The following is an 18071-nucleotide window of genomic DNA, read 5'->3' as shown; positions in this document are numbered from 1 at the left end:
GCACCAGGACTGTCCTGCCAAGCATTCTTAAGAATGCTTGATCAACGAACTGTCCGCTTTGGCCGTGTGAGTATGAGTGGTGGGAATCACTAACAACTAGTACTAGTATTGATGTGTATCGCAGAACGACTATGGTGACATTATCAACACACTGATTATTATAATTGGAGCATGTTGATGAAATCAAAACAGTGATTCAGCTGGACTCGATACATTAATAGAACATCATCTAAGATTCAAAGTCTTTGTGTAAAAACTACCACTCAGTAAAGAATCTAAATTCATACACTAAATGTACAAAAGTATTGGAGCAATTTATCAACTCAATCACTCAAAACATTAGACCTGTGTATAAGATCAAGTAGTGATGTCACATCCTAGTCATGCAGTTTGCATTCAGAAAAAAAACAAATAGGTCCATAAAGACATTGGTTAAGTTTGGTGTGGGAGTCGAGTTTGCTGTGGTCTTTTTTGGGGGGGACTTTGGTCGTGATGTTTTTTGTCCGTGACATACAAAGAGCCAAAAGACTTCCAAAGATCCACTGGGCTGAGCGACTGCCTGTGGAGGCTCGATGCAGGAGGATTTGGTGTCACCTTTGACCTTATTAACTTTAGTTAACTTAACTGTGAATTATGTTGACATGTTTTACTGTTCTGAAACAGACTGGGAAGATCACAGCAGACAGCTTCAGAAAAAGCTTTTTAGAGTGGGAGGCTGTTAGATTTGAAGTGGATAAGATCTGCAGGGAGGAGCATTTTATCTGTCCTGCATGCACCCCAGACATGCTTGCTGTTTCTGTGGACTGAAATCGCAAGCACTACCGCTTTAAGAACGCAGCAAGGTACTTACAAAATGTGTGTAATTTGCAGTGTTGTTAAAGTAACCTTTGCTGTGTCATATTGAAGGTCAATGTGTACCTTTCTTTCAATTAGATCTGAAGAACAAGCCTTATTTGATGGCATCTTCATTGCAAAAGATGATGAAGTAGAAAGATTTGTGGATTACATTCATTCCAACACCAACCATGTAAACTTGTTGTATAATATTTCTAAAAACACGACCAATAACATTTTACAGTTGACATTGTTTGGGTGAGTCCTGACTATTTATATCAACCTTTTTCCATGTTGTAGGTCTCTGGAAGAGGTGTCTGTGGAGGGGAGTGGTCAGCTGCCAGGGAAACTTCTCAGAGATCCTCTAGTAAAATTGATGAGGAGGGACTTGAGCTTGCGGTCTGTCGACATGGAGTTTTTCTCGGCGCTCTCAACATGTTCAGGGGAGAAATATATGCTTATCCCCTCTACCTGCAGAACAAGCTGGCAAATAAGTCAATAAGCTTTTTTGCCATGGATGTAACCTGCAAGTACTGGCCCTACCTCCACAAAGTGACAAAAAGCTGCCCGGAGCTCCAGCACCTTCTGAGCATGAAACCATTCCTCTCAGTGTTTCATGCCAAAGCCCATGATTTTAAATGCGAGGTAAGAAAACATTACCATGTCATTAACCGTCCCTAAACACCTGCAAAGGTATGTTGGCAGCTTTTAAGTATTTTCTTCAATAGGTTAAATGGAGTGGAGCTTACCAGCAAGGGGCCGGATTGACACTTGGGGAGGAGGTTGAGCAGTGTAACGCCTTCCTCTCTAGGATTGCTGTGACCACAAAGCACATGTCCAAAGCAGGTAAGGTAACCACACACTGCACTACTTAGATTGAATGTGTTACAAGAAAATTGTAGCCAGTGAGGGACATGTGGTACAACACAGATTAGTGTATTTTCTTTTCTTTTTTACAGGACGTACAGACATGCTTACACTGATGGCCATGCGCTGGAATCAGCAAAAGTTTAATAACTTGGCTGCTTCACTTGCCTGCCGATATCAGAAGGTAGAGATGAGTATTGTTATTTTCTTATATTGTAAATACCTTCTATTGTATATTTTTGTAGGTATAACATTTTTATTTCATTTCCTTTTTTTGTTATTTGAAGGCCGCAAAACGCCTGGAAAGCCAACTTCAGGATCTGGAAAGCATGAAAATCCAGCTGGCAGTGACACAGGTTGAAGTTGAGGGCTGGGTCACTGATATTAAGGAGTGGGCAGAAGGTGATAGTTATACTATTATTTCAATGTCTCAGTTCTGCAGAATAATGGGAGACATGCTTCTGCAAGTAATTACTGTTTTAAAATGAAATCATACATACACTGTTTTCTTGGTCATTTACTTGTGCAGTTAAAATGCCAAATTTTAGTATGTAGTGCATGCACACTGGAAATCATGTCAAAACAAAGTGCCCTGAAAGTACCTGAATGGTGCACAGTCCAAAAGTTGGAACATTGGACATTTCGGTGACATTCAACACTTTATTTTAAGGTGTCCTTTTAAGATTGTAATTATACATTTAAATACGGAGTAATATTAATTAACTACATGTACTTACTATAGGATTAGGGTAGGATTAGGATTTGGTTGAGGGTTAGTTACATGTAATTATGCATAATTTATTGTTATTACTATTTTAAGTTCATGTAACATATGTAACAAGGACACCGTAAAATAAAGTGTTTCCGACATTTCTTGCAGTTAGCGGATCCCATCTTGGCTACGTTGTCATTTTCTTTGGTACCCTGTTACATACTTCCTATACATGCTAATAAATATGAAATGAATATTGAGACTCACCTGTCCTTCCTCCAGGAGCTTTTTTTTATAAAGAAAAAAAAAGCAGCAAAGAGGTTAAGGTAATCCTTATGACTTCCCTGTGGCGTTCTGTGTTACACTGAGACTTAGCTCGTTTCAGTTACTGCCATGAAAATGTAAGTGAAATGTTTACACTTCTTTTCTTCTCAGCAACAACATCCCAAAAGAATGCCGATCTTGACGCGGTGACCAGTAGAATGGAGGTGCTGGTGGCCAGCATTAAAAGAAGGTCCCAGCGCCTTTACAAAGACACCGATGGCAGCAAAGGTCGGAAAGAAAGAATCGTCTTTGACATCATTCTCTCTGACGAGACAGTTTGGCCATGGCAACTTTCACATGGTGGTATGTACACAAATCTGTTGACAATTTTGTTTGATTCACATAGTAGCACAAAACCAATTATGCCTTATCCCAGATTATCTCAAATATTATTTGAAAAATAATCATACTTACAATTTACTTATTTTCCACAACTGTATCCCAGACGCTGTAGATTTGAAAATCAAGAGGAAGGCGTTTGATGTTGTGATGGCAATAAGGAGACTTGAGGAGGAGAAGAAGATTGTTCTTTCTGAGATGGCAAAGCATTGGAAATCTCTCTCCACTCGTGCAGACACACTCAAGGAGATGTCATCCCAGCTTTCCAGTGAGGCATTGCAAAGTACGTATTTAAGTAATGTGTTGTAATACTATACTCTACATTGTAATTTTTTTTCTGATAATTTTTTGTTTTACTCCCATAAGGTGAGCTGTGGGCTCTAAATGAAGAAGGGATCGAGGGTTTCCTCAGCTTAACTTTGAGAAAGAAGCAAGAAGTCACCAGAATGATGAAGCATGCAAGAGACTGCTATGCTCAAGTTTTTGATCATATTCAGTGAAATCGACACTATAATCGCCCTATTTCTGATACCGTGGGGGGCAGAAATGTTCAGTAGCACCTCAATGCAGTACATGAGATCCACGGGGAGGAGTCGGATCAAGATCCAAGGGGTGGAGATGGGTAGGATTAGGGTTGGGTTTAGGGATTAGGGGTGGGGTTTAGGGATCAGGGGGCGGAGTTGGGTAGGTTTAGGTGTATGTAAGGTGGGAGGAGTTGGATCTGGATCCGACTCCTCCCCATGGATTTCATGTTCCGCAGTGAGAACCATCTCGAAATGTTGCTGTGGGGGGCCACCACGGTCAAATCAACAAAGAGGAAACACTGTAAGTCAGATATGCTTGAATAATAGTAATTATCATATCTACATGTTACATTACAACAATAATAATGAATGTAGTTATACAAACTGAAATTAATTTAAGAAACTGTTTTTCGAATAGTCGTCTTCTGTTTATGGTAGAACAAAACTATGTGCAGAAAAGTTTACAGGAAGGTGTAAATATGTGTATTTTACTAATAATAATAAACATAATTCCACTGAGTTTTCTGACAGTTTTACATGGACACACAACCCCATTTTTTTCTTGCATCAACTCACCTGCTACAGATGGTCTCTGAAAGCATCCTTGACAGGACTTATTCAGCTGCTTCTCATGTGCAGTGAAGGTACATAGAGGTTCAACAAATGCAAAAACTGGCCCAAAACTTGAAAATGTGACTTAATTATAGACACTATAGTGGTTATTATATACACACACAAACCAATTTTTCTGAATTTGGATGTTTAATTGGGAAGTTGAATTACTTCAAGACTTGCTTTAATAACTACATTTCCTGACCTAAGCACTTTGATTTGCCTTATATACTATATAAAAAAAAAACTACAGTTGAGTGTTTAAAAATACAGCCTAATGGCTTGTTTGATTAATTTGGATTTGTTGTACTATTGTGAAAAACCAAAAAATAAAACTATAAAAAGAGAAGCATTTTTTATTTTGAGACTAAAGGGGAAAAAACATGAGAGCATATTTATGGGTGGGACTTTGATTTAAAATCACACTGCATTATTAGTAGTTTTAAAATTTCAATTTATGGGTTAGGGTTAGTGTACATACAGTATACAACATGTGTTTTGGCATTTTTGGCACACTTCTTCCTCGGCTTACAGCATATCTCATTCAACCATTTCACAAGTTGATGAAAGGCTCTTGACATGGGTCAGAAGGTATTAGAAGTCATAAATGATGAACCAATCCATCAGCTCTGCTCCTACAGGCACCTTGGGGTGTATATGGACAATACCTTTGGCTGGAAGGCCCGTGTTGAAAGTGGGTGTTATCATTTAGAGCAAACACTCACAGTGAATCAGAGGGTTTAATGTTATACAAGGCTGCATTACAGAGCATTTTAATATGACTGTCATGAAGGTTGTGGAGAAGAATAGAAACCAGTTTCTCCAGGCAAGCATAAAGAATGTGGTCTGATCCATCTTTATTCTCCATACATTTTACATTTACATTTTACATTTAGTCATTTAGCAGACACTTTTATCCAAAGCGACTTACATCTGAGGTCTAAACCAAACAAGTTATCGTGAGGAGGCAATAACAACACAAGAAGTGCTCAAAATACAAAGTTCAAACATTGCTCAGAGTAGCATAAACTAGGCAAGTGAGGATTTAAAGGATTTTTATTTTTATTTTATTTTTTTATGTTAAGTGCTTTCGGAAGAGATGAGTTTTCAGTTGTCTTTTGAATGCTGTCAGGGATTCTGCATTCCGGATGAGGGTGGGCAGATCATTCCACCAGCATGGAACTGTGAATGAGAATGTTCTAGAGAGTGATTTTGTGGCTCTTTGTGATGGTACCACAAGCCGTCGCTCATTGATCGATCGTAGGCTTCTGGTGGGGGTGTAGACTCGTAGGAGCGAGTGAAAGTAGGAGGGAGCTGAGCCAGTGGTCGATCTGTAAGCAAGTGTCAAGGCCTTGAACTTGATGCGAGCAGAGAGTGGCAGCCAGTGCAGAGAGATGAACAGAGGAGTGACGTGGGCCCTTTTGGGCTCGTTGAAGACAAGACGAGCTGCAGCATTCCAGATCATTTGTAGATGTTTAGTTGCACAAGATGGAAGTACAGCCAGAAGAGCATTGCAGAGAGCATTGACCTCTGAACCTTGAACCCAGTCCATCTCGGTTTGTAATTTAGCAACAGAAGGTGCTAAACACATAAGACCAGCATTTATATATAAAGCTCTGGGCCTCTGCTGTCATGTAGATATGGTCACCAAAGTTTACCCACTGTATAAGCACTGTCAAATATGGAAATAAGCTATCTCACCTATTTAACGATTATTTTTTGAAATCTGATAACACCAGTGTGTTCCCCATCCCAAAAAAACACAGGGTGTATCCAAAATTTTACACTTTTAACTTCTAATTGTGAGAAATATACCAAATACTTTAAAACTACAACTCCCATAAGAGACGCGCCACACAAAGCGAGTGCTTATGTGTAGTTATTCCGGGGTGGGGGTGGGGGGACATGTTCGTGTAACTATGTAACTATGGCCGTGAATGGGCTTCATTCCATTGCAGATTGCCGCCGGCCGACGAGCACACAATACATGAGACAAATACATTAAACTGTATTTTATTATTATTGTTATCTTTATTGTTTAAATCCTCAAATACAACGTTAGACAAAAACATCAATATTACGAATACTGTGTATTTTTTATCTTTTTATTCAAGAAATGTTTTACAATAGTGCAAAAACACATTTCTTAGAAATCTAGAACATTTCCAAAAAAGCATATATTAAATAAATTAAGTCAATTTTGCACAAATATATAGTTTTTATCTTCTTATCCGCCGAGCGGCACATACTACGTCACTTCCGGAGTCTTCGGTCGGTAATCGGTATTACCAAAGTCCTTTCTCTGGTATTGCGGCTGGTACAAAGCTGAGCAACTTGTTGTTGCTGGTGACAACCAATGACAACCGATTCTGTGAATGAACGCCCGCATTGCATTGTGGAGTCTTTGCGTCTAGCTCGGATCATATGTTCTGTATTACAGCATACTGTATTATTTCACCGTAAATAAGACCGAAATATTAAAATAAATAAATACCATAACATCTAAATGAATATTGACAGTTTTAAAAATATAAACAAGAAACCCAGATTGGCCCATATAGACTGAAATAACAAAAGTAAAAAAATATAGTCTTCTGCTTTTACCCATCCGGGGTAGACTTGAACACACACATTTAGTGCATCAAGGTCAATGGAAGGCCACAGTGCAGCAGCCAGGGTTTCATGTGCCTTGCCTTTAGAAAACTTCCTGAATTAGAAAGCATGCTTTCAAATTTTTAGAGGCTTCTGGACCCTCTTGACCTCTGGTCCTGGTAAGCCTGTTCATTTATCCACCCCTGCCTACCTCAGCTACCCTTTCTACAGAAAATGTATGGTTTAGCTGGTGGAATCAACGGTTCCTTAATGATGTCAATTAATATGAATGAAAACATGTCCCACCTTCCTACATACTTTGTGCATCACATTACAATATATCATTTGATGCATTGAAGACTTCAGATGATTGGCTAAACCACAAGGTGAATGGAAAGACAAACAGAAATAAAGGTATACATCGATTTATTTGAACACAGCTTTTAACAAAAATCAATAATTAAAAAATAAATGAAAAAACAGCATGACAGCATGTTAGGGTGGAAACCATTGAAAGTGTGTAACGCGGCTCCTCCTCATCTAAAGTAGTCACATCCGCAAGCAGGATGGCTGGGCCCGTAACGGCAAACTTGACATCTCATAGCAGGTATTTAACTCATTGAATTACAGACCAATGTGTGACATTACACATGGTTGGCACCTGGTGAGAACTGGCAGGCCGGCTCCCATGTCTCCTCCCAGATTTTTCCACTGTAAGTATCAGTAAAAAAATAACATTAGAACCATTTTAACAATAGTTTCACAGCATAAATATTTTCAAAAAATATTGTACGGTCTTGTATTTCATTGTTTTTATAAAACCTATACATATATAGTGCTTGATGAAATGTAACAGATAAACATCAGCCACTCTCATAGATAAAGTCAGAGAAAGTCAATAGCTGACATCAGTCAACAAGGATGAGCTTGGCCGATACTGATGTTCTGCCAATATATTGGTGAAGGTCTACTTCCTACATAGACATTACACCGGGGGAATTATGCATAGTACTGAAAAGAGCAAGTGGCTAAATCCTGTAGACAATATTTGACACTGCATTTATTCCACCCTATACCAATTGGTATATTGGTATATACCCTATGGGTCTACAATTACAATATTGTGCAACATTTGAAGCAATTTGTGTTGATTTAATCTTGATTACAGCTCATGAAAAAAATTTAAAAAATAAAAAAATCAATCAACTCACTACATTATAATAAAGAGGAATACAGAAATGTCGACCTTTCAAAAATAAATGAACAAATCTGACTTATCAAAAATTGTTAATGCATACACTCTATACTTGGTGTGGCTGCTTTTGCACAAATTCCTGCATCGGTGTGGTGTGGTGTGGAGGCCATCAGTGTATGGCATTGCTGAGGTGTTATAAAAGCCCATGTTGCTTTGATAGTGACCTTGAAGTTGTCTCTAATGTTGGGTTTGGTTTCTATCTTTGTCCTCTCTATGGGGTTCAGGTGAGACGAGTTAAGCACAGCAATACCATGCTAAGCAACCCAGTTACTAGCAGTTTTCGCACTGTGGCAGGGGCAGAGTCCTGCTGGAAAAGGATATCAGCATGTGCGTAAAGCTCGTCAGCAGATGGAACCATGCTCTAAAATCTCCAGGTAGAAGGCTGCATTGACGCTGGACCTAAAACCTAGTGGACATGACAATTCTCTCAACGCTGCTTTTTGGTTGCAAAACTTTGAGACCCACCTGTACATTTAAAGTTGTGTGCTACAATATAAATTTCAACCTTTATCCACTACCTATGAGATGGTAAAAAGTGGAAAAAGAGTACATGTATGAAGGCAATATAAACCAATATAAAGCAGTACTTACCATGCAGAGCAAGGTAACCATTTCACCCTTACTTCCTCTTGCCCCTACAGAAAGACAAAAACATATAATCAGGTTTTGAATTTCATAATTTTTGGGGCAAGGCCACTTGGCCTTCAGTTGAACTTAAATGGACTCAAATTACCAATGCTTAAATGGTCAGTATTTTGTGATATGTGAAATGCCAGATGAGCCACAGACAATGGAGAGATGATCAGACAGCCTAATGAAAAATATATTTCTTACCTCATTTATCCTTCGTCCTGTTATGGAGTCATATTTGAAAACTTTTTGCCTACTACATTTCCGGCAACCTTAAAATGACAATAATAATAATAATAATAATATTAATTAACCATAAATGTAAAAAAAACCTGGAAATTAAACTTAAAGTTAAACTTAAAGTTTCATAAAACCTGGGGAACAACTTTAAGCATTGTCCTTGAACTTTGAAAACGTCTGAAGAATACATATATAAAGGGCCATTCACACCAAAAACGATAACTATATAAAAAAATATTGTTCTCGTTAATATGATAAACTATAACGAGATTGAGAACAATATTGTTGGGGATCGCTTTTAAAGCGATTTTGAGAACAATAAAAAGAAGAGCTAACAACCAATAGGAACCCATCACATCTTAGCCATCACATTTATTAACACAAGGTGAGACTTTGCTTATAGCTGGTCAGTCTGTCTGGACGCTTTTATCGTTATAGTTCCTGGAATGAACTGCTCTTTAGCCATTAGATTCAGTGATTTCATAGCCGAAATTTAGCCTAATTATCCTACTGCCTGGCCTAAAGGTTATTGAAGCAGATTGTGAACAGTGATAGGGGGGGATAAGCTACCTGGGCTGCCCACTGATGTGTGCGTGAGTGTGTGTGGTGTATTCATCTCTCCTCAAGTGTGTATTGCTCATTGCTTTACTCCTAGAGTGTGCATGTTCAGTACTGAAAGGTATGCGTGCGAGGACAAACTCCTTTGTGTATCAGACTGGCCACTGAAAATTACTCACATTAACTACGCTAATTGACTGCACTTAAATTCACCTAAAGATTTCTGTATTTCATGAATAATGATTACAAAAAGGAGAAATTCATACATAGTGTGCTAAGACCACAGTTAACTTACACTTTCTTTTTTGGGGGGGGGGTTGTTCCTTCACAGGGAGAGAGACAGGGTGTAAATCTAAAATATAAAATGTCTCCTTTTCCTGGGCCTGAGGGTGTGGATCGGGCTGGGCCTGAGGGTGTGGATCGGGCAGGGCCTGAGGGTGTGGATCGGGCAGGGCCTGAGGGTGTGGATCGGGCTGGGCCTGAGGGTGTGGATCGGGCTGGGCCTGAGGGTGTGTGGATCGGGCAGGGCCTGAGGGTGTGGATCGGGCTGGGCCTGAGGGTGTGGATCGGGCTGGGCCTGAGGGTGTGGATCGGGCAGGGCCTGAGGGTGTGGATCGGGCTGGGCCTGAGGGTGTGGATCGAGCAGGGCCTCAGGGTGTGGATCGGGCAGGGCCTGAGGGTGTGGATCGGGCTGGGCCTGAGGGTGTGGATCGGGCTGGGCCTGAGGGTGAGGGTGTGGATCGGGCAGGGCCTGAGGGTGTGGATCGAGCAGGGCCTCAGGGTGTGGATCGGGCTGGGCCTGAGGGTGTGGATCGAGCAGGGCCTCAGGGTGTGGATCGGGCTGGGCCTGAGGGTGTGGATCGAGCAGGGCCTCAGGGTGTGGATCGGGCTGGGCCTGAGGGTGTGGATCGGGCTGGGCCTGAGGGTGTGGATCGGGCAGGGCCTCAGGGTGTGGATCGGGCTGGGCCTGAGGGTGTGGATCGGGCTGGGCCTGAGGGTGTGGATCGGGCAGGGCCTGAGGGTGTGGATCGGGCAGGGCCTCAGGGTGTGGATCGGGCAGGGCCTGAGGGTGTGGATCGGGCAGGGCCTGAGGGTGTGGATCGGGCTGGGCCTGAGGGTGTGGATCGGGCAATGTCGTCGTGGAGTTCCCTACAATATTGCATGAGTATGTTAATTTTCAATATTTCACCATCATAAAAAAACAGGCATGACTTAAATTACACAAATCCTACCTTCTTTGATCAATACAAAATTGTAGGCCTTTCTCATGGTGGCCACAATTTTTAGGTTGTCCTCAGTGGGTAGCAGATGGGTCACCACATCAGACACCCACTTTCCAGAGGCCTTATCTTTCTTTGCGAAAAATAGAATTGGGACATAGCCTAATGCACTTAGTTTTTTCACCTGTAATAAATAAATGCAGACAGCAAACATTAGTTATTCCCACTGCATTACTTTCCACCCAATTGGAAAACAAATTTGCATTAAATACATTAGTGCTACTGTTTCTAATATCGGGCTACACAACTTACATGACCAACCTTAACAGCTTTTCCCCTTAGAAACAACATTACATGATGTTTTATTAACAAAGTTCGGGAGGAGCACGTTCAGATAATTAAACCCAATTAGACACGAGTGGAGCAAACTCTGCTAATCAATCCAATCAACGAGTTAAGAGGTGTATATATAACAACAAGCTTACCACCTCTGTCCGTTGACAGTTTGACAGCATCCCTCCACCACCCCATCTCCTCACTTCTAGCCCTAAATACTTTTATAACAATGGGGGAAGTACTCTGGGTTCAGGCAAAAATCCTGAGCTCGGAGACCCCCCCCGGACCGCACGCCAAATACTCATAATCTTTACTCTGTTAAATTGATGTAAGTGTGAACTCGTGAAATATGTACTCTATACCAGTGGTTCTCAAAGTGGATTCGATTCGAATGAGAAAGTTGTGCTTAATCGTTAAGAAATGCTTATCAATGACGATGTAATGATCTAGAATCTACATATAAACTCTTGATTATGAATGCACTAATAAATTAAAACATTAATTTTAATTTAATCAAGTCAATCTGTTGTGAATCACTTCACTCAGGTCATGATGAACCATTCTTCCTGCTGCTTAGCTTGGCTTATTTGCCATTAAGATAGCTGATGAACATGGATAAATGTTTGAGTCAGTCCACATCATTAAGTGATTCAAAATCCAAAGTTGACTAAAGACCAAGTAAGTACACACCAAGAGAATAAAAATGGCATCAAAGTATACAAATGGTAGCAAGCATATGCTTAATTGTTTTAATTATGAGGGGGTCCTTGGAAATTCTTCTCCCACACAAAGGGTCCTTGGCACAAACAGTTTGAGAACCCCTGCTCTATACAACCAATATTCATCTAATGTTGTGCTGGATGCTGGTGGTCAAATAGTTAGCAATCTGGGATTCTAAAGGGAACACAAAAAGTCCTGACACCCTTCAAAAATAATTATATTGATTGGACACACACAAAACAAAATATGATAAAAATACATTTTGACTGGACTAACTCTTTATGGCCACCTATCCACCTGATCCAAACACTCTCCTCCCCCCCTTGGTCGGTCTACCTGTCTCTGCCCACGGCAAATGTAGATTGGGGGACTAACAGAAACACTCATTTGGGAATGCCACCAACGGACATAAAATAGCCAGCTGCACTACAGAACCTGGTCTCGGTCCTACTCCAGTAGGTATAGTCGAATCCTTTCCACTTTTAACCCGACATTAATCTCCCCTGTAGTAATTCAAATACTTTTTTAAGTTGTGTCTTTGAAATAGGACACCTGGAATATGGCCTTGCTTTTAACAACACATATGTTGCACACAGCATGGCTTTCACACATGTCCTGAGTTATTTGTCACATCATCATGCACTTTCTCTAAAATGAACACAGCGCAAGGCACTATAAGTGTGCGATGCAATATTCACATGCTAGGGGTGGTAGTGCAAGGTAAGAGCATGTTATCTACTTACATAATCATGCAAGACTGTCTTTAATAGTGACTCTGGATCTGAATTCTGTGATCTGCCTTTAGCAGAGACAGAAACTTCAGTAACACGCATACTGAAGTACCTGTGTGGTACTAAAGCAAGGTTATATTTGCAATGTAGCCGGTAGTACATGTAAACAAATGTACATGAGCGCCTGGTCAAAAAGAAAGTCTATTCTATGCATGTCAAGCAAATTACAAATTAATTCAAATAATATGTTACACCAATGCCATCTATGACTACCTCAAATTCATTCACTGACAAATTCAACTTATTTTTGTAAAATGAGGCCCTTGCCCTATCACAAAATATTAATGAAAGTGAAACAAATCATATTGCTTAATGAAATATGAGCATTTCTACTTACTGCAATATGGGCAGAGTCCACCACTCTTCCTGCATTTCTGTTTTTTAGGACCCTTTCCCCCCACTTCCTGTCCAGGGTCACTTTTTTGGCCGCTACTTTCTTTTTTTGGGAGATGGCTGCGAAACAAGAGCTGCAGGTTTTGCGGCTCACCTGTGTTAGTAAAAGTATACCAAAGTGAGACATCAGATCCACAGTCACAGAGAAGAAGTAGAATCAATATACAGTTTAATTTGGCTGTATACAGGAAAGAGAGGAACACACAAAGCACAATGCAATTCAGAATATGCATCTCTAGATTGACACAGGATTATTATTATTATTATCACACAGTGAAAGTGGCAGATGTAGGAGACACCCAGGCTAAATCAATGTTGCCTATGGCATTTGGTGCAAAACAAGCAATCAAAATTGATATCAACCAGATGCCTTAAATTATCACTGTTTTGTAACACAGAACACTTATCATACAGGGTCGTTTAGTAGGAGTATACTTTAGTGTCCAATTGACCTAATAATGAGAAATGTATAACATTTAAAACCACATATTTGAATACTGGACATAATGCTCTATTTGACTTTCCCTCACCTGGTTAGGTGCTTGGCAGGAGGGGCAAGGCCTGAACTTCTTTCGAGAAATCTACACCACACACACACACACACACACACACACACATTTTCTAGAGTGCACTTAAGACAGTGTAAACAAACACAACATAACTTATTGGCATAATTGCTTTCTACCAAAACAATGAGAACGATTGAGCAGCTAACTTTAAGGTTAACTGTTTAGTGTTTAGTGTCACTGCAACAATAACCATGCACTTATATCAGTCTCTATGCCATGAATTTTCTACAGGATAGTTGAGGGCTATGTAATAAAAATCTGAAAATCTTACATTCCCCTATGATTGTACCTTACATGATAATATGCGACAAAAATGAACTTGAATTCAATTAACTTAGCTAACTTTGCTAGCTTGCACATTTGGTGCAGTTCAAGCTATATTTTTTATAATGTCTTCTATCATTTCTCTCATAAGAAAGGGCCACCTTACAAATCTAAAGTTTCTAAACACAATTTCTTGTCCTGATCCAACCGTTTTTGATGTGTAAATGTAAGAAGAGGATCCATCTCTATTAATGAACCCTTCTACTTACCCAGTGGAAAATCGCAATGGACCTTGGGATCGCCCATACGGTGACGTCAGCGTTATTAATTTAGAGGATTTAGTAAAAATAATAATTTTTAAAAAATGATTAATTGAACACAATCGTAGCATATTAAAATCAACAAACCTCCGATAGAAATACGTTATCCAGCATGCTCTAGTGTTTTACCTATGATAAGAAAACGCTTTAAAACTGCATACTTGCACGCGCATTGGAGCGTTAAACTCACCTTTTAATTACGTTTTACCTGCAGTTGTGCGTTGCTTTGGTCAAACTCACCTCTGAATGCCGTTTTACCTGCAGTTGAGTGTTGTTAAACTCACCGCTGAATGTGGTTGCACACCATGTGCGTTGTTAAACTCACCGCTGATGAACGCGCTTAACTTTTGAGGGCCCTTTGATATCAGATTGCGAGGGTTTTTAAACATCAAACACCAGTTGGAGGGCATTTGAATCGCCCTGGTATAGATAATTTTTGGTAGCGTATTCCTTTTTATTTTTATTTATTGTTGTCTCGACCCACAAGGCAGACAACGGGTTGCGGTGTGGTGATCGACCCAAGACGTCAAATTTCAACGCTGTTGAGTTCTATAGAAGTCTATTGGACTGCCCCGCACGTTGAAAAATGAAGCCGAAGGTATACCCAGTGCGTCAAAAAAGTGACGCCAGGGTCCCTTGACCTGCGTCAGACATTTGACAGTAGGGAGGGAGACTGTGTTGTGGATTAATTGCTTTTTGAATAAAGGATTCATATTGTATTACTTTTCCATGTGTATGGATTTCATTTGGCGTAGGTGGCACAAAGTTTCATAAATTGTTAAATCCTCCCAAATTGAGTACATAGTGTACTGTAGATTTTTGGAACAACAGGGAGAGGACACCACAATGTTTTTTGACCTTTTATCTTGCTAGGATCACTCCTCTTGTCACGATCCTGTCCTGAGTGCTGTGTTTTCGGGTTTGGTTTTGTATCTGCTATTTAGTCGGTTTTGGTTCAATGTCTTCGTTCTTAGTCCTGTACTTTAGTTCATGTCTTTAGTGTTTACTCCTGGTCTTGTGTTCTCTGTTTAGCTCTGTGTATTCCCTTGTTCATTTACTGGTTCTGTTCAGCTCTCTTTGTACCGGTCTGTCATGTGTTATAGATTGTTTCCTGCATCTCAGCCCTGTGTCTTAGCTCCTAGTTTTGTGTCTTAGTGTTTTATTCTGGTCTGTGTTCTGTCTGTGTGGGTTACTTGGCCCCATGTTTGCCTGTCAAGTGTTCCGTCTGTTTCCCCCAGTTATCACTCTGTCTGCCTGCCTCTTTGTTCCCCTTTGCTGTCTCTGCCTGCCTGTCTCTGTCTTCCCTGCTGTCTCTCTGCCTGCCTCGTAAGTCTCATGTCTTTCACCTGTGTTGCTCCCGCCCTGCTCGTTAGTCCCTGTGAATATATACCTGGTGTTTCTGCCTTGTCCTTGTTGGATCATTACCTTGTGCTACCCTACCTGTGTCGTGTTCCTCGTGTTCCTGTGTGCGATGTCCTGTTTTGTCTGCTCAGTCTTGTCACCCTGCTTTGGGTTTTGGGATTTCTGTTGGATAACTTTGTCTTGGACTCTGTTGATCAGCCACTCTGTAAGTGAGCTCGCCTTTTGTTGCCTCTAATAAACCACTGAACTGCACCAGTCAGCCTTCGTGTCCTGCGTTTGGGTCCACCAACCTGCCTACAACCTGCTCACCAAACCGCACCCTGACACCTCCGCTGGCAGCTGGGGACAGAATTAACGATTAAGACTTACAGTCTTGCTCACAGTGTGTGTTGAAACGATCACTTCTCTTTCTAGTTTCTGGATTTCCAAGTCAATTTCCTCAGTGTCTCTTTTTATCTTCATATGTAGGTTCAAGTCCTGCCAGAGGGGTTTTGGTGAATATTTAATTTTGTTAATTTATTCAAGTGTGTGCTGTACAGAGATCTGACTGTTTGTAAAACATATATCAGTTAGCACAGCAGGACCTGGTCACAGTGTGGATGTCCTTCAGGTAAAACAGCTTCAGGGTCCTGTTACAAATATGACACAGTATTTTCTATGAGGACCACGTCACTGACTTCTTCTCTAGTATCCACGTGGACTAAATAAGTAAACCATGTCCATAAGATTGACAAACTCCAGCCTCTCTCTGATAGGCCTTTGTTCCCTCTCCTGACTCGTCACTTCTGTCACTCTGCGACACAATTAGAAAATCAGGGCCACACGTCACACTGATATTATTTTGAACAGCAGGTTCATACAGTCTGTATTTCTCCATCCTCCCCACACTGAGGGAGGGTAGGGCTGTCCAGGATAACACCTGGGGGTGACCTCTCCAGTGTGAGCGGACCAGAGGTTGGATGCTGGAAACCACCTTGTCATCAGGTGACCTTACAGCGCGCTAAGAAAAGAAGCATTAAGATAGAGAAGGATAACAGAAACGTCGACCCTAGAAGAGCCCTAATCAGCTAATTGACCCAAAGCTTTCCTGAGCATTTAACCTCTGTCTTGTTCAGTGCATTTGACCTTTTAATCAATATTCTAATTTTTTGAGATGCACCTGTATTTAGCTACAACGTCATGTCACCAGTTAGTAATGCCTAGCGTTTATTCCAGATCACATGCTCTTTTTCGCTTAAATTGGCATTTAAAGACCTGTTTCATGTATTTATTTGATTCTGGTTTCACGTCATATAACCCTTATTAAAACTAATTTATTTCGCTTTATTCGCTAATTAATAATGCCGTTAGAAATTTCCACTTACAGTTATCTCAAATTCAACACTTTAATGAGCATGTAATTTATATAATCTATATAAATATATAAATATATATATATATGAGAGAGAGAGATGCAACTTTGATACATTTGATAGATACATATCAGCACATGTATAACCAGGGCTGGAAATTAACACCACCAAGCGCCAAATGCAGTTTTTTTTTTTTGTTTGGCGGCTAAATGTTGGAAGGCTACCTGCCACATTGGCGGGTAAACGTATCTCCATATAATATATGTTTGACGGTAGCTAAGAGCGGATCAGCGTTGTTTTTTGATGTATGTCGCACTTAAATTGGTCCCCGCTGTACACGGGGGTCTAAAATCGTGTAACACGCTGATTAGGGGCGTTCATTGTTTATGTTCAATTCAGGTGTCTTGGCTTTGATTGGTGTAGATATGGAAGGGGTTGGGCGTTAGGGGAGTGGAGTCGGGAGCAGTCAAGTCGTGCTTGGAGTACCTGGAGTGGTTTTGGCATAGGTTGTGATTTTTTTGTTAGTACTTAGCATTAATAAATTAGAGACCAATGTAGAGGGTTTTTCTTGCACAAAGATTTAATAACTGAAAACAACCTACAATTAATATTAAGCGGGGCAACGAGGGGTGTCTTGGACACATTGGTGTCTCACAGTGGACTTGAACCCGGGTCTCTCACAGCAAAGTATGCGTCTCATCCACTGCTCCATCACCACCCCAAGCTCAATCTCAATTATCTCAATTAAAAGTACTGAAACAAATGTTTATGTGACATAAAAAGGAAAGTTATTATCTTGGCCGGTGGATTTTTTCATCTAGCAGTCCCATTGGCCGGTGAGCCAAAGTTTCCAGCCCTGTGTATAACTAATGATTTGAAGGAAAACAAGCTAGGCCTGCTGTCTGTGTCCTGATGGCCGCAAATGAATTATGTTCATGGAAAGTCCCAAAACGTTCTTCAACTATAGTCAGTCCAGGGTGAGAGAGAAAAAAAGGGAGGCGTTGTTTTTGCTGGTATTGAAGAAGTGTATAAACGAACTGACTTTTCTGCACATAACTGTAACAGCAGTCTTTCTGCAGAAAGTCTCAGCTGACTTGGTGGTGCAATAAAGAGATCTTTAAGCTTCATCTGTCTTATTGTGAAAGCTCAGGTGCAAGTTCTCAACAGCAGGTCACTGTATCATAGATGGTGGTTGAAAAATTGTTTCTAGTAGCTTTAGATAGAGGGTAGAGGGATAAACCACTACATTAAAAGTAG

The 18071-nt window shown here is 40.6% G+C and overlaps 2 protein-coding genes and 1 long non-coding RNA gene across 4 annotated transcripts; 1 reads left to right on the top strand and 2 right to left on the bottom strand.

Annotated features, from left to right (window-relative positions):
* The first annotated feature begins 875 nt into the window (after nt 1-875).
* LOC119884570 lies at nt 876-4119 on the top strand. Of its 2 annotated transcripts, none has more exons than XM_038694956.1 (8): nt 876-1027; nt 1135-1479; nt 1563-1680; nt 1794-1885; nt 2019-2103; nt 2849-3040; nt 3183-3359; nt 3443-4119. In XM_038694956.1, exons 1-8 carry the CDS (start codon nt 911-913, stop codon nt 3574-3576), a joined length of 1260 nt encoding a protein of 419 aa, XP_038550884.1. In that variant the 5' UTR covers nt 876-910; the 3' UTR covers nt 3577-4119. The 2 variants fall into 2 exon arrangements, with proteins under 2 accessions (XP_038550884.1, XP_038550883.1); XM_038694955.1 differs by having other exon boundaries at nt 1989-2103.
* A 2357-nt stretch (nt 4120-6476) lies between these two features.
* On the bottom strand, nt 6477-9528 carry LOC119884572. Its single transcript, XR_005441048.1, has 3 exons — nt 8894-9528; nt 8651-8694; nt 6477-7515 (listed from the first exon to the last, which is right to left on the bottom strand). It is a non-coding gene; the product is annotated as an uncharacterized LOC119884572 (long non-coding RNA).
* Nucleotides 9529-9541: 13 nt separating this feature from the next.
* On the bottom strand, nt 9542-13918 carry LOC119884571 (protein TsetseEP-like). The gene is made up of 4 exons (XM_038694957.1): nt 13478-13918; nt 12892-13041; nt 10720-10891; nt 9542-10636 (listed from the first exon to the last, which is right to left on the bottom strand). Exons 3-4 carry the CDS (start codon nt 10754-10756, stop codon nt 9840-9842), a joined length of 834 nt encoding a protein of 277 aa, XP_038550885.1. The 5' UTR covers nt 10757-10891; nt 12892-13041; nt 13478-13918; the 3' UTR covers nt 9542-9839.
* Between the last annotated feature and the right edge of the window lie 4153 nt (nt 13919-18071).

This window comes from Micropterus salmoides, unplaced genomic scaffold (genome assembly GCF_014851395.1).
Source record: "Micropterus salmoides isolate LMB-PRFRI ecotype aquatic unplaced genomic scaffold, ASM1485139v1 Ms_hic_scaffold_3548, whole genome shotgun sequence".
Lineage (NCBI taxonomy): Eukaryota > Metazoa > Chordata > Actinopteri > Centrarchiformes > Centrarchidae > Micropterus > Micropterus salmoides.
This window is presented reverse-complemented; position numbering and strand designations above follow the sequence as displayed.

Coding starts and splice junctions, on each gene's coding strand:
- LOC119884570 (XM_038694955.1), top strand. CDS start 911: ATGTGTACCTTTCTTTCAATTAGATCTGAAGAACAAGCCTTATTTGAT. Junction 1,028..1,134: donor TTCATTCCAACACCAACCAT/GTAAACTTGTTG, acceptor TCCATGTTGTAG/GTCTCTGGAAGAGGTGTCTG. Junction 3,360..3,442: donor TTCCAGTGAGGCATTGCAAA/GTACGTATTTAA, acceptor TACTCCCATAAG/GTGAGCTGTGGGCTCTAAAT.
- LOC119884571 (XM_038694957.1), bottom strand. CDS start 10,756: ATGAGAAAGGCCTACAATTTTGTATTGATCAAAGAAG. Junction 10,637..10,719: donor TTTTGTATTGATCAAAGAAG/GTAGGATTTGTG, acceptor GCAATATTGTAG/GGAACTCCACGACGACATTG.